This window comes from Styela clava, chromosome 3, assembly GCF_964204865.1.
Source record: "Styela clava chromosome 3, kaStyClav1.hap1.2, whole genome shotgun sequence".
NCBI classification, from domain to species: domain Eukaryota; kingdom Metazoa; phylum Chordata; class Ascidiacea; order Stolidobranchia; family Styelidae; genus Styela; species Styela clava.
Window position 1 is genome coordinate 16353295 of NC_135252.1, and position 16076 is coordinate 16369370.

The following is a 16076-nucleotide window of genomic DNA, read 5'->3' on the forward strand; positions in this document are numbered from 1 at the left end:
CCAAGAAATGTATTAAATTGCCATCTTGTAATTAGCCCAATTTTTGAATATAACATACAGTTTTTTTCTGTACTTCATTTTTAGATCATCAAATACTTCTGAACGAAAATGCACCTTGTTTGGCAGTTCAAGTTTATATTCATATGTGTGGACTGGATGTCAAGGTAATAATGGCTTTTTGGAAATTTTAATTTTATTGATGGCATATGTTTAGTAACGAAATCTTGCATGCAAGCATTATAGGTTACCACAAGATAAGCAATACATATTCAAATTGTTTATATGAATTGATTTATCAATGACAGGTCATTTATAGGACAAATGCAGAGTTTATGTCTCCTACAAGAAAACTCCCATTGCTGCGATGTGGAAATCTTGTGATTTCAGAACCTACTGCCATTATTGGATTACTAAAGCAAAGGGTGACGATAATACTTCAATAATTTTTGTTTCATTTTCAATTGCCTTGCTTGTTATAGTAATTTACATGGTTCATATTACAGGGTTATGCACTTGGAGGTGATTTTTCAGAAAGTCAACAACATGACATGAAGGCATACATCGAACTGGTAAATAATGTGCTAGTCCCTGCGGAACTGTTTGTTACATGGATGGATGACAGAACTTATAAAGAGGTTTTACACTTTATTTACTCTTCGATATCACATACACTACACATTTATGTCCCCTTGAGTTAGTAAACAAATATATTTACCCCGAGCAAGGCTTCAAATAGGCTCCTTACTGACATTTAAAGAGTTGATATGCTCTATGAACAGAGGGCATAAATATTTAACCTGCAATGAAAACATAACGATTGGTTAAAATTTGAGCATAATTAAATTTAAAGTTGCAGTCTGGCATATATGGATTACTGATTAACTTATATACCAATTTTTAACTTTATACCAAACGTCTGGTTCGAAAAATTCAATGAATTAGGTCCTGTTACATTTTTATCAGATGCCACTTGTATAGGGCCTTGTTTAGAGCGATGTGCGTGAGCAAATATATAAAAATATGACATTTATACTATGTTTCAGAGCACATGTAAGCGATATGGTTCACCATACAGCTGGCCGCTAAATACTATTCTGTGTTGGATAAAAAGGAAAGAAGTCATGCATTATCTTGATGCAGTGGGTTGGAAGAAAGGAAAGAAGACAATTACAAGTTTAGAGGATGATGTACAAAGATGTTGTTCTGCTTTGTCTGAAAAGCTTGGAGAGAAGGAATATTTTTTAGGCAACCAGTAAGAGTATTAAAAACTAATTTTAAGATTAGTGATCAAATAGGGCATAAATGTTCTAATCAACAAGGCCTATGTGGCCAAACTATCGTAAGGAATTGAGACTTGTCAATGTGGCGCATCGTGAATATGTGCAAGAGGATTGAAGGACCCCTCGCCGCCATAGGGTTGTTCATGGACTGGTAACTGGACGAGAGGCCCTGGCTCACCGTATGAATAATATCTCCCCTGGGATAAATATGTAAATCCTATCCTAGGGACCCGAATAAATGTTTACATCAGGGGTGTGCAAAGTGCGGCCCGCGGAGAGAAAATTGTGCGGCCCGCGGAGAAGTGCCAATTTTAAATGATGTGCGGCCAGCTAAACTAGTTTTTAATTTAGTTTGATCTGGTTCCCTTTGCGTTGCATAGCTCATATTCGAGTCCAAATTATTATCAATGCCTATGACGTTACAACGTCCTAACAGCGAAGCGAACAACACGATTCACAAAACTGTCACTTGCCGAGCAGCGAACAATTGAAAGGAAAATGCGGAGCAGACGCTAATGAATTTGTGAGAACGGGCAATTGAAGATTGGGCAACTGGAAAGCAGTTTGAAAAAAATTAATATTAAGAGATACAAAACCTAAATGAGTTTTGGTTCCAGCCTATCAGTCGATTTTGTTTAAATCTAATCTAGAATAAGATTTGACAGCAAAGTATTTGGAAATGAATCTTGGCGTACTATACCGAAAACATCTCAATTAAGATACCTTTCCACAGTTGGAAAAAGTCGTGGCTTCAAATATGGCACTTTTCGGTTACATATTTTTTTCTGAAAAATGGGCGTCATATCGAATTGCTAGCACTTGCATTTAAGCAAATTTGGATAAAAGTAGTCGGGGGAAAAGAATCCAGCAGCAAATTTCTCACTGAATTCGTTTAAATTGGGAGTGACAATATATTTGAATTACAGTTTTAAGAAATTTATGCGTTTTCTGCAAGGAACCCTAATGATGACATGAGATTAATAACAAAAGACACTATTTTGTGCCTGCAACTAATAGCGTATGTCAAATGAAGGTGCGGCCCGCGGTTTTACCCAGTTATTGATATTTGGCCCGCCTGCGAAAAAGGTTGCACACCACTGGTTTACACGGTTATTAAAAGACCAAATGCAACTACCTGGCCCTTTCTTCATATGATTGTAAATCAAAACTGTCAGCGGCGCATTCCTAATAACTTCAAGTGACAAAAACTAATTCTGAAGTCAATTATGTGACATTTATGTTTCAGACCTACAGAGTTGGATGCACTTGTTTTCGGGCATTTATTTACAATCTTAACTACTCGACTACCTGATAACAGACTTGCGGAAACTGTGAGGAAATTCGACAACCTTGTGGCTTTTTGTAGAAACATTGATAAAAACTTTTTTGTGCAAGATGACAGTAACGAAATTTCAACCACAGATGAATAAATACAGGATTTCAACACGAGAGCTAACACAGCATGCCGAAAATGGTATGCATCATGAAAGATTTCCTTCTGCGAGCAATTGCAAAACTTGTGTCTATTTGTGAAACTGCTATTTTTATAATGTCATCAGTTGAATAGTTCAAAATTGATGAATTTTGTTGTCATCTAATGTACCAGTGGTTCCCAACCTTCCATGGCTTGTGGACCCTTTTTAGGGGGGGTTCTCATGGCCCCCATATTTACCATTCAAGCTGTGTTTATACTGTTATTTTGATTGGTGAATTTTAAATCTCATTACCGGTATGTTCAAACAAATCATGATCAACAAAGTGAAACAAAGGGGTCCCCGGTAGGAAACTGTTGTGAATTGTGTTATACGATACGGGATCCTTGTAGTATACCTTTGCCTGACATGATGCTCTATTGATTACATAAAAATCTTTAAATATATCGGCACTTTTAATATACTCGATCCTTGTAGTATACCTTTGCCTGACATGATGCTCTATTGATTACATAAAAATCTTTAAATATATCGGCATTTTGGTACTTGCGAGTAGGGGAATTAGTGTCAAAAAGATGTGATTAAATGCAGTTAAAGGACCAGGGGTGTGTGTGCCTACACATTGAAAACTCCAAACCGGCCGTGGATTGCTGACCTAAAGCGTTTTGGTTCTGAGAACCATGGCGCTAGTTTAGTATATAAATCAAAAGCTATAGAGGTCTATGAATCCCAACAAATAACCAAAACTGCTGCTAGCATTTACATTTGGGACTCTTAAGAGTATTTGAGGAATTTATATGAAGTGTAGCTTCTTAGCTCATCTGTCCCGAACGAAACCTCCAGCATAGATGGGACATACTTGATTCAGCATGCCGACTCACTCTGTACTATTGAAGATTTCCCAAGCTGCTGGTCTGAATTCTAATAAATTTCCCTTGACCTGCTTGTAAAGTTTCTATCAATAGATGAAAATGGAAAACAAAGTATTGGCTTGCTCGCTGCAATTTATTGTAAAGAATCAAGCAATTGAGCCAGAATTTGATGCAATTCTTGGCCAAAGATCTGCACATTCTTTAGAAACTGGTCCCGTTATTGCAGAACCTGAAAAGTAGATTATACTTGTCATAAACAGACTCTACTATATGTTAAAAATGGGTCAGGCTTGGACATTAGCCTTAAAAAACACAGAAACGCTGAGCCCAAAGATGACTAAGTTGGTATATGCAGATAAAACGATACATTGGAGATACAGGCTTGCATACTGTTATCGAGATTGCAAAATTTATCTGGAGCAAGGATAACAAGTCTTAAATAAGTTCTCTAATAAACCGAATCAGAAGATTTTAGAAAACTGATAAGGGGGCCTGTGATGCACACAGTACGGGAAAATCAAAAACTGACAAACGAGAATATCGGTCGGAGGCCGACGACTTATAGATCTAAGGTTAGGGGATCCCCAAAACAGAAACCGCGGTTTCGATGGCGACACCGTGTGCCCCATTACTAATTAATCAATTACTCGCTAATTATATGACATAATTTATCCAAAATCAATAGGCTTATGTTCCGAGATATGATATATGCGCATGCAAAATTTGAAGCAGATTCAACCTTGCTTTCAAATGTCTAACAGACAAATACCTAACAACATACTTACCGATCAAGATCGATATGTTTCACTCCATTATGTTACAGAGAATTGAGGCTAAAGACCCAATTGCAACACCACTCAGTAAAAAAATGTCAGCATTGAGAATCAGACCCGAAAGATGGAACATCATTGTGGTTGCAAAAAAGCTATTTTGACGTATGTTCATGTGAAGCAGATTCAATTTTGATCTATGACATTTAATATCCTCATATTTACAATTATGGAAGTTCTAAATTACTGCAACAAGGCATTTCTTACCTTTCATTTCGCCTTTATTATTTACTATGACACCTGCATTGTCCTCGAAGTAAAGAAACACACCATTTCTCCTTCTATATGGTTTTGACTGCCGAATGACAACTGCCGGATGAACTAGAGATATTTGGAATTGAAGAATTTAATATAAGTTATCAATCTTGTGATAAAAAAATTAGGTTTACACTACTGTTAAATGAGAAGTAGGCTATTTTCTTATTAGGTTATGGTTCATGAGCATTTTTGTATGGATTGCTGAGATAGCGCTCAAGAATGTCAGCAGATCAATATATCCCCGTGAAATTAAGGTTGAATCTATAACATAAAACAGGCTAACTCCAGATGAAATATTAAATCATTTATATAAGGACTAAATGTCTAATTTCGTTTCTGACAGTTTCTATATCAAGTCGTTATATTGGTAAATCATATTTGGTTCCAATTATAGCAGTACAGCACACTATCCAAATTTCAAAAATTTGGCTCAATAAAACAAGCACTCCATGTGTCTCACAAGCGAGGGGCGTCTGGACCACGTCAGATCCTTCATATCACGCCATGCTTGTCCCAATAATAATCTAAATTAATCGCGGCTGTCACATGGCCAAAATTGCCGTTTTTTGCTAAAAACTCTTGAGTGCCACGGTCAAAATTTTTTTTTCCTTCGGTAAATCGGATTATTTTTTATGATGTTTTTTGTAGTATTTTGCGTAACTTCATTAGACTGTATTATTACCGATATTGAGGGACAACAATGTCCAGATGTCTCCCGAAAGAGGGGTGTCTGATCATCTGTAAACTGGGTTTCTCTGAAACGGGACAATGTCACCCAATTTGTATAGTGTGCCGTACTGTATAGTGTAATCATGAAGTTAGCCGGTTTTAGGGTACATTTTATCAAAAAAAGACGAGATCCCGAAAAATTGTATTGCGGTATTGATTGTATAAGTATAAGTTTACTTCGACTCCATAATCAGCACAACAATACATTTGACAGATAAAAACAAATAAATAAAAATTGATTATGAAATCAGGGGAGCAAACGAAACCTTAGATAAGGTTTTGCCAAGAGGAAGTGGTACGTGTTTACTCACCTAAAATTATTAAGTTATTTCACACACGCTCACGTGCACCCACCAGCCACACACACACACAACCACTGAGAAGTTATTCAAGTAAGAATAGAACGCGATAAATTTAGGGTATACTATACAGTAAACAAAAAAATAAAATAAATACTAGAAAAGAAAAAAATTATTTGCCACACCATATTGCTATTTTTGTAATGGTTGCCATTGCCAAATTGATCGATCATCTAATCGTTAATTAAAATATAAAAGGAAGATTCTATTGAAAACATATCGCCAAGCTGATTATAGTTGGGAGTCAAATGCCAAGTTGCCCAACCAAAGTTGCCAGAATTGGTAGGCGAGACCATTTCATTCCCCGAATTAGAGATCAGAAATAGACTTTATTTTCAAAAATCAACGAAATTCAGCTATCTAAGATTGATTACCCATTCACATGGTGTTGAATCTGCAATATTGCTATTTATTAACACTTCACGGTCCCAATATCACTAATACATTAAAATTAGATTACAGGATTAACAGCCAGTCAAGCGAAATTTTGTTCGCTAACCTAGGTCTGCTTGTAAGGATTTGATGATATAAAAATACAAACCCTTTTTTCGAAGTTCAGGTTTTCCCTTTTTCACAGTTGCCAAAACCATATCCCCGGCAGCTGCAGCAGGTAGACGATTCAAGCGTCCTTTGATGCCATAAACCGAAATAATGTACAAATTTTTGCCACCTTAAAAAAGTCAAGTTCAGTATGAATAAAAACAAGTTCGAAGTCACATAGCTAACTAAAATATGTGCAACAGAATTAAAAAAATAAGATATGACACGCTGCTTTGCTCAAGTATAAAGTCCTACCTGTATTGTCGGCACAGTTGATTACGGCACCAACGGGCAAGCCGATGGACATCCGAAACTTCCCTCCAGATGATCCTCCACGTCCTAAAATTTAGAAAATCATTTTATTCGTCGTAGCTCGTTATTATATTAGCCATAACTCGAATAAATATAAGGATCTAACAGGATATAATAGAGAATCACTAACCTCTCTTCGACATACTGACGGGCTAAAGAGATCGAAGGTCTGAAACTCAGTCAAGCATTTACTCCCAAAGCACTGAAGCATAAATTTTCAATTGTGGACTATGGCTCTCTATGTTTGCACTGTACTGTATTAGTATTTATTTACGGTCCTGCATTTGAAACAGGCTCCAAACATGTTCACAATACCTATTCAAAAATAAAACGAAGCGAATTATTTTGACTTGTGAGTATAAAAAATCTGGGTCGAGGAAAATAAAATGGACATTCGCAACGTAAACTGGGAAGAGACAAAGTGAAAAGTATTCCGAAATAGTAACGAAAAGCAAAATGCGCTATGATTAAATATAACATGTGCATATAATATTGAATAAAAAAAAACTATGTTCGAATAGCATGTGTTGTCCACTATTCAAAAACTAATCATCGATGTGGGAGGGGTAGAAAAACGAAGTTTTTATTTTGCGCTGAAAGATATCCGGTCATTACGAGTGAGATATAGTTTCTAGCTACTTATCACATTGTGGGGTTTGAAAAAATTCTAGCTTGTGGAAAAGAAGTGTGCATATTAGTTCCACGTCTTCGGAAAACGCTGATATCACGGACATATCTTCTGAGGCAATTGATGTTTCCCGGAGCGTCCACGCCTTTGTTCATTTTCCGTAGTAAAGTTGATGAAACAATTGAAATATATAGTATAGGATTTACATATTTATCGCGGGGAGCGAAAAGTCGATAAGACGGCCTAATCATATGATGAACCATGGCCTTTCGTACGGTTACCAATCCATTGTGACCCTGCGTGAGTCGATTGTCGGGTATGGGATTAGTTAGCTAGGTATTTGTTTTCGGAAGCATGTACTTGATAGTGGAGGAAGCCTTAACCGATCAGAGATTACGTGAACTACGGCGGCGAGGAGTCCAGCAATCCTCTCGCACATAATCATCCCCGTATAGGATTCGTACCTGCGAACCATTGAGGTGACACCTCAATACTGCGAACCCACGTAAGGTAATCAGAGATGTGGTGGCGAACGCATTCCTAACGTTAGCACGATCCACGATTCCACGCGGACAGCTATGAAAAGCACATTTTCAAACTGTGATTCGTTTTGGTGGCATTGCTAACTATTCGTCAGTTTGTAGTTGTAATTCCAAAATTTAGGTATAAATCAAATAACTTGACTGTAATTTTGTTTTGCAGGGACTTATCTTATCCTATCCATTTCAATAGACCTTAGTCATTCAAAACTATCCTACGCGCGAAAAATGGAAGTGGCATAAACAAAACGATTTTAACATTAGCTCTTATGGGAAATGTGATCACCAGAGCAGAAATTAGCATTTTTTGTAATTTTCTAGTTATCTTTCATGGTAGACTTGTGCAGTTTTAAAGATAGAATCTTTTTTTTTTTTATATTGATAAACAAGGTCAAGGTTTTTGCTAATTGTTCATTGATATTTTAACGGACGTGGTGTTTCCGATAGCGTCTCTCTCACTATACTATGACATTCTGCCAACACGTTGTAGTCTGTAAAATATGCGGTCCAACTGCTCGTGCTCCTTACTATATAATACCGGTAACAGAATACCAGTGCCGGGACCACCACATACCGTGTTTGTCGTTAGGTTTAGATGAAATGGTAGTTTATTCACATTCACGTATTCAATCAGATTTAGCGAACCTTTCTCATAAGGCATGCTGGCATGTTTTTCAACCTAGTTAGGATACCGGTACTGTACCGCTAGTTTAAATAACACGCCAGCATGCCCTCAGTAGATGGTTGCTAGCTGTACAGGTGTCAATGTTAAACGCGTCCAGTACCCAAGGCTAGATTGGTGCCGCAGTTGAAGCGCATATTTCACAGACTATAACGGCTTGGCAGAATGTCATGGTCTAGGAGGAGAGACGCCAGCGGAAGCTCCACGCCCATTAAAATTTTAATGTACGCTTATCAAAAAACTTGACCATGTTTATCGTCATGAAAATATCGAAACACATCTAAAAATCACTCTATACATAAAACTGCCCACGTTTACAACAAAAGATAACTAGAAAATGAGAAAAGAGGGATTGTTAAAATTGTTTTGTTTATGCCATTTTTTTTTGCGCGTAGGATGGGATTTGAATGACTTAGGTTTATTTAGTAGCAGCAATCAAAAATTGACCCCAAGAGGCTGCGGATGGACTATCGATAAGATAAAATAAGCTATCAATATTTTAAATGATGGAGGGTTTGATATTTTAAATCGAAAGGACGATTGAAAACATTGCATCTGTTTGTAGAGGCAAATTGCGGAAAACACTCTTAGAATAAGCACCAAAATATAGCAATGGTTGAGTATAGCAAGAATATTTCTAGTCCTAAGGGTCGAGTCAAAAGGATACATCCATTGTTAGACAAATTTGATTTGTACTTTCTATAATCCAGATTCTAAAGAATTCACGGCAATTTAAGATTATAACAAAGTTTGTCATCGCCCCTCTAATTAACCTGCGTGAGTTCTGCTTGTTGTGTAAAATAAGGCTTTGCGAGTACTGCTATAGTCGATTTCTATATGACTTTCGTTTATCATATGCATTTTATTACGGTAATTTTTCATCGTGTAAACAACAACTTGAGCTCATTTCAAATCCATAAATCGGTTCAGAGATGAACGGACAAAGATGGTTCTCTGCTAGATTGGAGTAGGCTACCTTGTTTGTCTGCAAACCTACAGCGTGGTCAGATGGTCATTGTGCATATGATATGCTAATAATTCCCCGTAATAAAGATAAGTAATTCAATTTTATACGGAATAATTCATTTTATTCGCTTACGTTTAAAATGTTTATTTTGCACAAAATATTCAAATATTCTTTTTCAAACGATCATTTTCCTTTCATAAACACTCTAGCAAGGACCCAGTGGTATGTTCTTCGCAATAACCATAAAACCTTGGAAAGCCTCCTCAGCTCCTTTGCCGATTTGGCTGCGAAATAAAAGAAAGAAAGTATATTAAGTGAGTCAACTATATTAAAACAGCATATGCAAATTCCATTTTATTTGTCTCGTCGTGGGTAAATTGCTGGACTACAATTATGGCGAAACTTCGAAGCACCATCGCATGGGACGTGACGTTAGGTCAACAACATATGGTTTGCTATACTGAACTTATGATGCATATATCCTATTTTGTTGAAAATTAGATACAATGCTTCCTGGTGCGCCGCATCCTTCCATACTATAAATATAATACATACTCTTCTGGAAGAATAAATCCATATTTTCCTGTATCACGAAGTTCTGCTCCCCATGAGCACTTTATACCTTTGCTGTAGAAGAAATCAGCGGTGCTTCCACTAGCGACATCTGGACATAAAAATATGTTGAAGGCGATCACTTTTGACTCAATTTAGAAGAGGAATCAATTTTAATGATAAATAAATTGGCCTGATTTAGAAGAGGAGGAGCAAAATATGAAAACGTGTAAATTACTACAAAGGTTTGCAGGGTCTCCAAAACCACATTTCCCAAAGTAAACATAATTCAATGAATTAATGAGTTTTTTTAAATCGATTCAGCGAATATTTTCGTGCCTTAAAATAATAATAAAGTGTTTGTAGGATGCACATTCATTCACTCTTTTCCAGACCAAATGGAGCATCGTTATTTTTTCTGATGTTCGCTTCACATATGCAAAAAAGTTCCATGCTCATTATTGTTGCGACACAGTAATTTCTGTAATATAACTTACACACGACATCAGAAATCGATCCTGTCTGAAAAACATGGGAATCTACGCTGGATATAGCAGACACACTGTCTCTTCCAATTTTCTCCTAAAAAATAATTACTGGTCTCAAGAATGTGCAATTAGTTCAGATATAGTCGCTTCGCACAATATATTTTCTGCTTGTAACGTATTTTTCGTGAGCCTGGCCTATTTTTACTCTTTTTAAAAGATAAATCACTCGTTCTCACCCTCACTCTATACACCGGTACTTTACTAGATTTATAGCTAACAAATACAGTTTTGAAGACATGGCAGCACAAGCGATTAATATCACATGAAAATGCAAAGTAAAGTTGTGAATAAATTGTACAAATTCTGTAATACTTACCAATATAGCTGCATCTGGAGCCGGAGATTTTGTATATCCATATGGATACATCCATGTCTGACTGTAAGAATGGACATCTATGTACGCTCTAACATTTTCTATACTTTCAACAAAATCTCGTTGATTTTTTGTCTCAATCTATAAAAAGAAATGTATGATTTTGAACCCACTATAGGCAAATGATTTAAAGATGATTTCGTATCGAAACTTATCAAGACCTTCGTACACGTAGTCGTATATACTTTTCCGAGCTTTTCATTTAATAGGCGTATTTACAAATTTAGAGAATGGTAGATATTGTTCTAATCTAGCCTGTAGGGGGCGTAGAGAAATCACAAGTATACGGCGACAGCCTCGTTCAGGGTGATCCAAGGTTGTCGGGGCGACAATATTAGTTTTGTATTGTTCGCGGGCTACATTAGTCCCAAGATAGTTAATTATTATATATCATTAACCAATGATTTTAAATCAACAGTTATGTTGGTTGTTGAAAATCTCTAACTGGCATCCATTGATTCGTCTCCCTACCTGTTGTTGACTAGATTTCAGACTCTTTACAACGGAGAAAGAGTCTTCATAAATGAAGCGGTCCCGTACGTCGATAACATGCCGCTTTATACTTTTTCCATTATCATCGATACAACTTGGAGACATATCATTTAGGCTTTGTTTACCTCAAGCAAATACTTTTTTCCCCATATCGAGTTGAGATTCTGTTTAAATCGGTCCTTCGAAGCGTTTTTAAATCGACTTTCACGTCAGATTGATCGATTACTATAAATTTCGGCAATTATGAAGTATGCTACAGCAGGGTAATATCGCGACATTAATTAGTATTTACTAAATTTTCTGACATATAGGCACCAATTTTAGTGTTACTGTTCACGCTGATTACAAAAGACAACGCGGCAGGTGTAGGCTATAATGCTAGACTGATTTTTAGTTGTCTATGTGAATATTGAGATATTGTTAACGAATATTTTCAAATGAAAAAATAAATTTGTAGAAGTTTTAAGTCATTCAAGGGTGTCGGGATCGAATAACCGACTTTTAAATCAGTTTAGGCTGTTCAAGCACACAATTCAATTACTCCAACAAAGTCACTTTTGACCACTGACTGTCTTAGCTATCTCTGTCACAAGTAAATTCAACGACGCTAGTGATGCGACAATGTGCCGGAATATTTATAGTTATTTTATTATATATTATTGGTATATTATGTTATTTATTATGAAACAATGCCAAAATGCTATTTTTGGGTATCACCAATTGTTACCTATATCAACGAATGTGACGCGGGTCACAGATAATGATACAGCGGGCCACATGTGGCCCGCGGGCCTGGGTTTGGATCACCCTGGTCTAGTTAGTCGAAGATCATAGTAATTGTTTTGAAAAAAAATTTAATTCGTTGCAATATTTACCTCAGAAAATGCGACTGAGCCTTTGTATGATTCCGAACAACAATCCGAACTCGATCCTGCTTCTAAATGAAGTTATATCCAATATTATACGTTTTGTACCCAAGTTCGTACATGAAATTTCTAAATGTTCTAACAGTGAAATTCGAAAAACTTAGAAACCAGAAAGTTCGACGTATTGGTTATGTACTTTTAAGTCTGTAATCACATTGTCAATAAAATGTACTGATTCAAAAAACGTCATATGTCAAGCATCATCATGCTAGTAAAAAAAGACCGCGGAAATTCCCGAAGTTTTGTATCAAAGGCATTAATGATTTATCTTACAGGCTGTACGCCTCATATGACCCATCCAGAATGGACCTTGGCATACTTAAAATCGCTCTCGACCTGAAAATTGATATTGAACTTGACACACATGTGGAGTTGTATGAGGAATTATATATTTATCGAATAATATTTGTAAATCCATCTTTTTTACGTTCAATCATCAGAAATCAAGTATAAATGAAAGAATCCATACCACCCCAATGGAAATCCCAATTCCTGTTTGGGTCAACTCCTATGCATGTGTCACACATGTCAGATTTGCTTCTTGTTTTTCTCCACATCCTGTCCTGTTTGCAAAACGAAGAATAAGTATGGTTTTTATTGTTAAAATCCCAAGCAATATTAGCATTCAAAATTGTACGTTTTGCAAGAGGAATTGAGCACCCTATTGTTGAAAGCGATGTAGGTTTGTCCAGTGGTGGGATTCAAAGTTTTTGTCAGCCGGTTCCATCACAAAAGTCGTATTTTTCGGTACATGTGATGCTTTACTGGAAGTAAAATCTTTTATCTGATTTATGTTAATTCGCAACGCATGTAACACATTTACCATGAAACTCGAAGAGAAAATAATCTATTACAAAATACGTTGAAATATAATGAACTCGTGTCCATCTATATCTTATCCGAACTCTATTTTGTGGTCGTATAGAGAAAAATATCATGGACTTAGGACTAATAATGGGTTTATTTTGTGAAGTTGTTCTACGTTTGCATTATAAAAGTCGTTCATCTATACTAACGTTCGACCAAGTGTAAGCGTAACCATCTGGATTCGATGAGGGAATGAGATAGAAATCAACACCATTCATCAGGTGAGTTATTGTCATGTTCATGTTATACTCGTTCATCAGCTGCAACAGAATAAAAAATATTAGCGGCACCGGTACTTGAGGCATTATTTACCAAGTAAAATATAATATCAAATATATTATAGAGAGTTTATTTTATAACATTCGGAAAATAAGTCCGAGTGATGAATAATTTAACAGATGCAAATAGTTTGGATGGCATTAATTCATAATTAGAGTTTATAGGCGATAGATAAATGACGTTTTAAACAAATTTTGAGCTTAAGCAATTGCAATATTATTGTTATGCATATGCTTGAGAATAAAATTATGTATTAAAAAATCTTTTTTAAGTACGGTTATGGAATGGACAATTAGCGTCATCAATTTTATTCCGACAATCACAAAAATGCGTCCCACTCTCTAGTCTCTACGTATATTATTTAAAACCTTGTTTGCAGTATACAGACAAGTAGCAGGTGTTATCCATTCACGAGCATGGATGCCACAATTGATCACAAACGCCGGTCTGTCACTCCCGGTGCTGATCTGCGAAATAAGTGACGATATTTCAGTACTCTATCGGTGTTGATAATACTGTTTAATTAAGATGGTATTCAACTCCAATAGCACTATTGAACTTTATGCAGATTATATTTTCTTCTTCAAATCAATCTCGTGATACATACAAATCCGAATGGGTAAAAGCACAATTCTGAATAGCAAAATTCCATGTAGCCTATGCTTTTTTTTTAATTTTGTCTATATACCATTGCGTTTATACAGGTACCTTCAAACCACGCATGTTTCTGCCTTCATACGATTTTCCGGATCCAATAGTTACCACCGATGCAAAGGAATTGTCCTTAGTGAACGATGTAATCCATTCGTCAATCTGAATAGGGTCAAATGCGACGGATTTTATAGGTCCAATAAAGGACAGATACTAGACTACAAAACAGTTGCCCATTTGCTATTTGAATTGCTAAAATGAAAAAGTTTAGGCAAAAATTCATTTAACGATCTCCTGATTCAGAATCGAAAAATTCTATTCAGTCTTCGTCAAAAATGTTATATTGATTCACATATTCACTGTATGACTAATTTCTGCAAACTGCTACATAGCTATGACTAATTGCTTTTTATTCACGGATAGTTCTCCAGGATGTTTCATTTAACAATTATTACCTCGTCAACAGTGTGATATACAAAATAATCAAACGAATCATCGTTCATTTTCGACAGTTTAGGCTTCCTCTCTTTGGCGATGGCAATACCAAGATCTTCAATAAAAATTTCGTAGTTGATCCTGAAATATTATAAAACTGCCAAAGTCATTCGCTTAGCCTTGAACCAAATAAAATATTGTAGAATATTAATGTGCTGAGAATGTCACTTGGTACCTAGATCGTAATATCTTAGTGTAATCGCAGTAATAAAAATGGAAATTTCGCTTTTTTGAGTTGTAGCGCTCGTTGCTATTGGGCATTGTAGCAGAAACTACTGTGTTGTAATTGTATTTACTAAAAATTCCGTAGTGGAATATTCGATTTTCCTTAAAGTATTCTAGTATATTCCGTGTTGCATTACCTGTTTTTTGTCAGAAACTCATTAACCTTTGACCGAAGTTCTGGTGACACTCTGAAGTCGACGAAATCATCACCATGGCGATAATCAGACCAAAAATCAAGCTTAGAGAAAATAATTGTAGAATATTTATCTAAAAGTTGAGTTTCCCATAAAAAGTTCAAAACAATTATTAATTTATTACTAATATTTATATTTGAATTATTTTCAAAATTATTAATCATCTAAATATTCTGTTCTTTTCAGTGTTTTTGAATTATTTTTATTGCATAGTCTAGTATAAATATAGCATAATGTACCTCAAATACTTTGCCAAATCTCTGAAGAAGTTCGTTTTCTCCCGGGGTAGGATATGATCGATAAACTTGGTGCCTGCAAACAAGAGTACGACCATTCAATCAACTTATAATTGTCGTTCTATCATTAAAGTTTTATTGAATTATGGTTGGACACACAAATATGGGGAAAACGTATAGAAAAGGCTCACCCGGTATAATCAACTGCTGCTACTGAGATTCCAATCAAGGCAAACAAAACTAGAATCTTCATCGTGGCGATCAATGGAACTAATGGTGCCATTGGAAGAATCTTTTGATATAAACATTAACATTCGAATGACCAAGCACTTTCTACATTACCCAATATTTGACAAGCCATTCTAATTTTAACCATTGCGCAAACACTTTCAAGTGTTATGTTTTCCATATCAAGCGCAATATTTGTTGACCTGTTATTGTTACATTGAGTGATAAACACGCAAGTAATAGTTGATAATGTTCAGTAATATTATTGCCAATGATATTTTCTTGAGTGCTTGGAATTTTTTAACCTTCTTCGAACCAACTTGAAAAAGCAGATGTGTCAATTCATAGAAGCCAACAGGAGACTTATGCAAAAGTAAAATCAAAAATATTGTCGTGTTTATATTTATCCATCACTCACATCCCCCGAGAATATGCACGAATGAACGAATGATACATAAAAAGTCAATAAAACTTTAAAGTCTTGTAGCATTTATATCAGCTGACATTTAATCTGCATTTGTTTACTTTTTATATTGATATCTATGTGCCTTGTTCCCATGAATGTTTAATTTGGGGTTTAT

General features: G+C 35.8%; 3 protein-coding genes across 4 annotated transcripts in view; 1 reads left to right on the forward strand and 2 right to left on the reverse strand.

The window, feature by feature from the left end:
- Positions 1–3268, forward strand: part of LOC120343405 (metaxin-2-like) — a 39385-nt gene extending 36117 nt beyond the window's left edge. For both annotated transcript variants that reach the window (XM_078110928.1, XM_078110929.1), the window contains exons 4-8: positions 85–164; positions 306–422; positions 504–635; positions 1044–1252; positions 2527–3268. In XM_078110928.1, the coding sequence (XP_077967054.1) occupies positions 85–164; positions 306–422; positions 504–635; positions 1044–1252; positions 2527–2710 (722 nt within the window). In that variant the 3' untranslated portion in view covers positions 2711–3268. The remainder of the gene's footprint in view (positions 1–84; positions 165–305; positions 423–503; positions 636–1043; positions 1253–2526) is intronic.
- Positions 3269–3699: 431 nt separating this feature from the next.
- LOC120343411 (large ribosomal subunit protein uL14) lies at positions 3700–6815 on the reverse strand. The gene is made up of 5 exons (XM_039412580.2): positions 6744–6815; positions 6557–6640; positions 6303–6431; positions 4623–4736; positions 3700–3814 (listed from the first exon to the last, which is right to left on the reverse strand). Exons 1-5 carry the CDS (start codon positions 6754–6756, stop codon positions 3732–3734), a joined length of 423 nt encoding a protein of 140 aa, XP_039268514.1. The 5' UTR covers positions 6757–6815; the 3' UTR covers positions 3700–3731.
- A 2755-nt stretch (positions 6816–9570) lies between these two features.
- LOC120343452 (carboxypeptidase B-like) lies at positions 9571–15782 on the reverse strand. Its single transcript, XM_039412632.2, has 13 exons — positions 15459–15782; positions 15271–15343; positions 14975–15075; positions 14573–14693; positions 14175–14279; positions 13835–13933; positions 13337–13447; positions 12790–12883; positions 12270–12331; positions 10846–10983; positions 10479–10563; positions 9985–10093; positions 9571–9713 (listed from the first exon to the last, which is right to left on the reverse strand). Exons 1-13 carry the CDS (start codon positions 15548–15550, stop codon positions 9635–9637), a joined length of 1269 nt encoding a protein of 422 aa, XP_039268566.2. The 5' UTR covers positions 15551–15782; the 3' UTR covers positions 9571–9634.
- Positions 15783–16076: the final 294 nt, after the last annotated feature.

Bases quoted from the DNA above. Each gene is read 5' to 3' on its own strand.
- LOC120343452 (XM_039412632.2), bottom strand. From the start codon at position 15,550: ATGGCACCATTAGTTCCATTGATCGCCACGATGAAGATTCTAGTTTTG. The intron at 10,564-10,845 runs GTAAGTATTACA...ATTATTTTTTAG, and splicing joins CTCCAGATGCAGCTATATTG to GAGAAAATTGGAAGAGACAG. The intron at 10,094-10,478 runs GTAAGTTATATT...TTTTATGTCCAG, and splicing joins ATCGATTTCTGATGTCGTGT to ATGTCGCTAGTGGAAGCACC.
- LOC120343411 (XM_039412580.2), bottom strand. The intron at 6,432-6,556 runs GTAGGACTTTAT...GACTTTTTTAAG, and splicing joins CAACTGTGCCGACAATACAG to GTGGCAAAAATTTGTACATT. The intron at 4,737-6,302 runs GTTTGTATTTTT...AAATATCTCTAG, and splicing joins ACCTGAACTTCGAAAAAAGG to TTCATCCGGCAGTTGTCATT.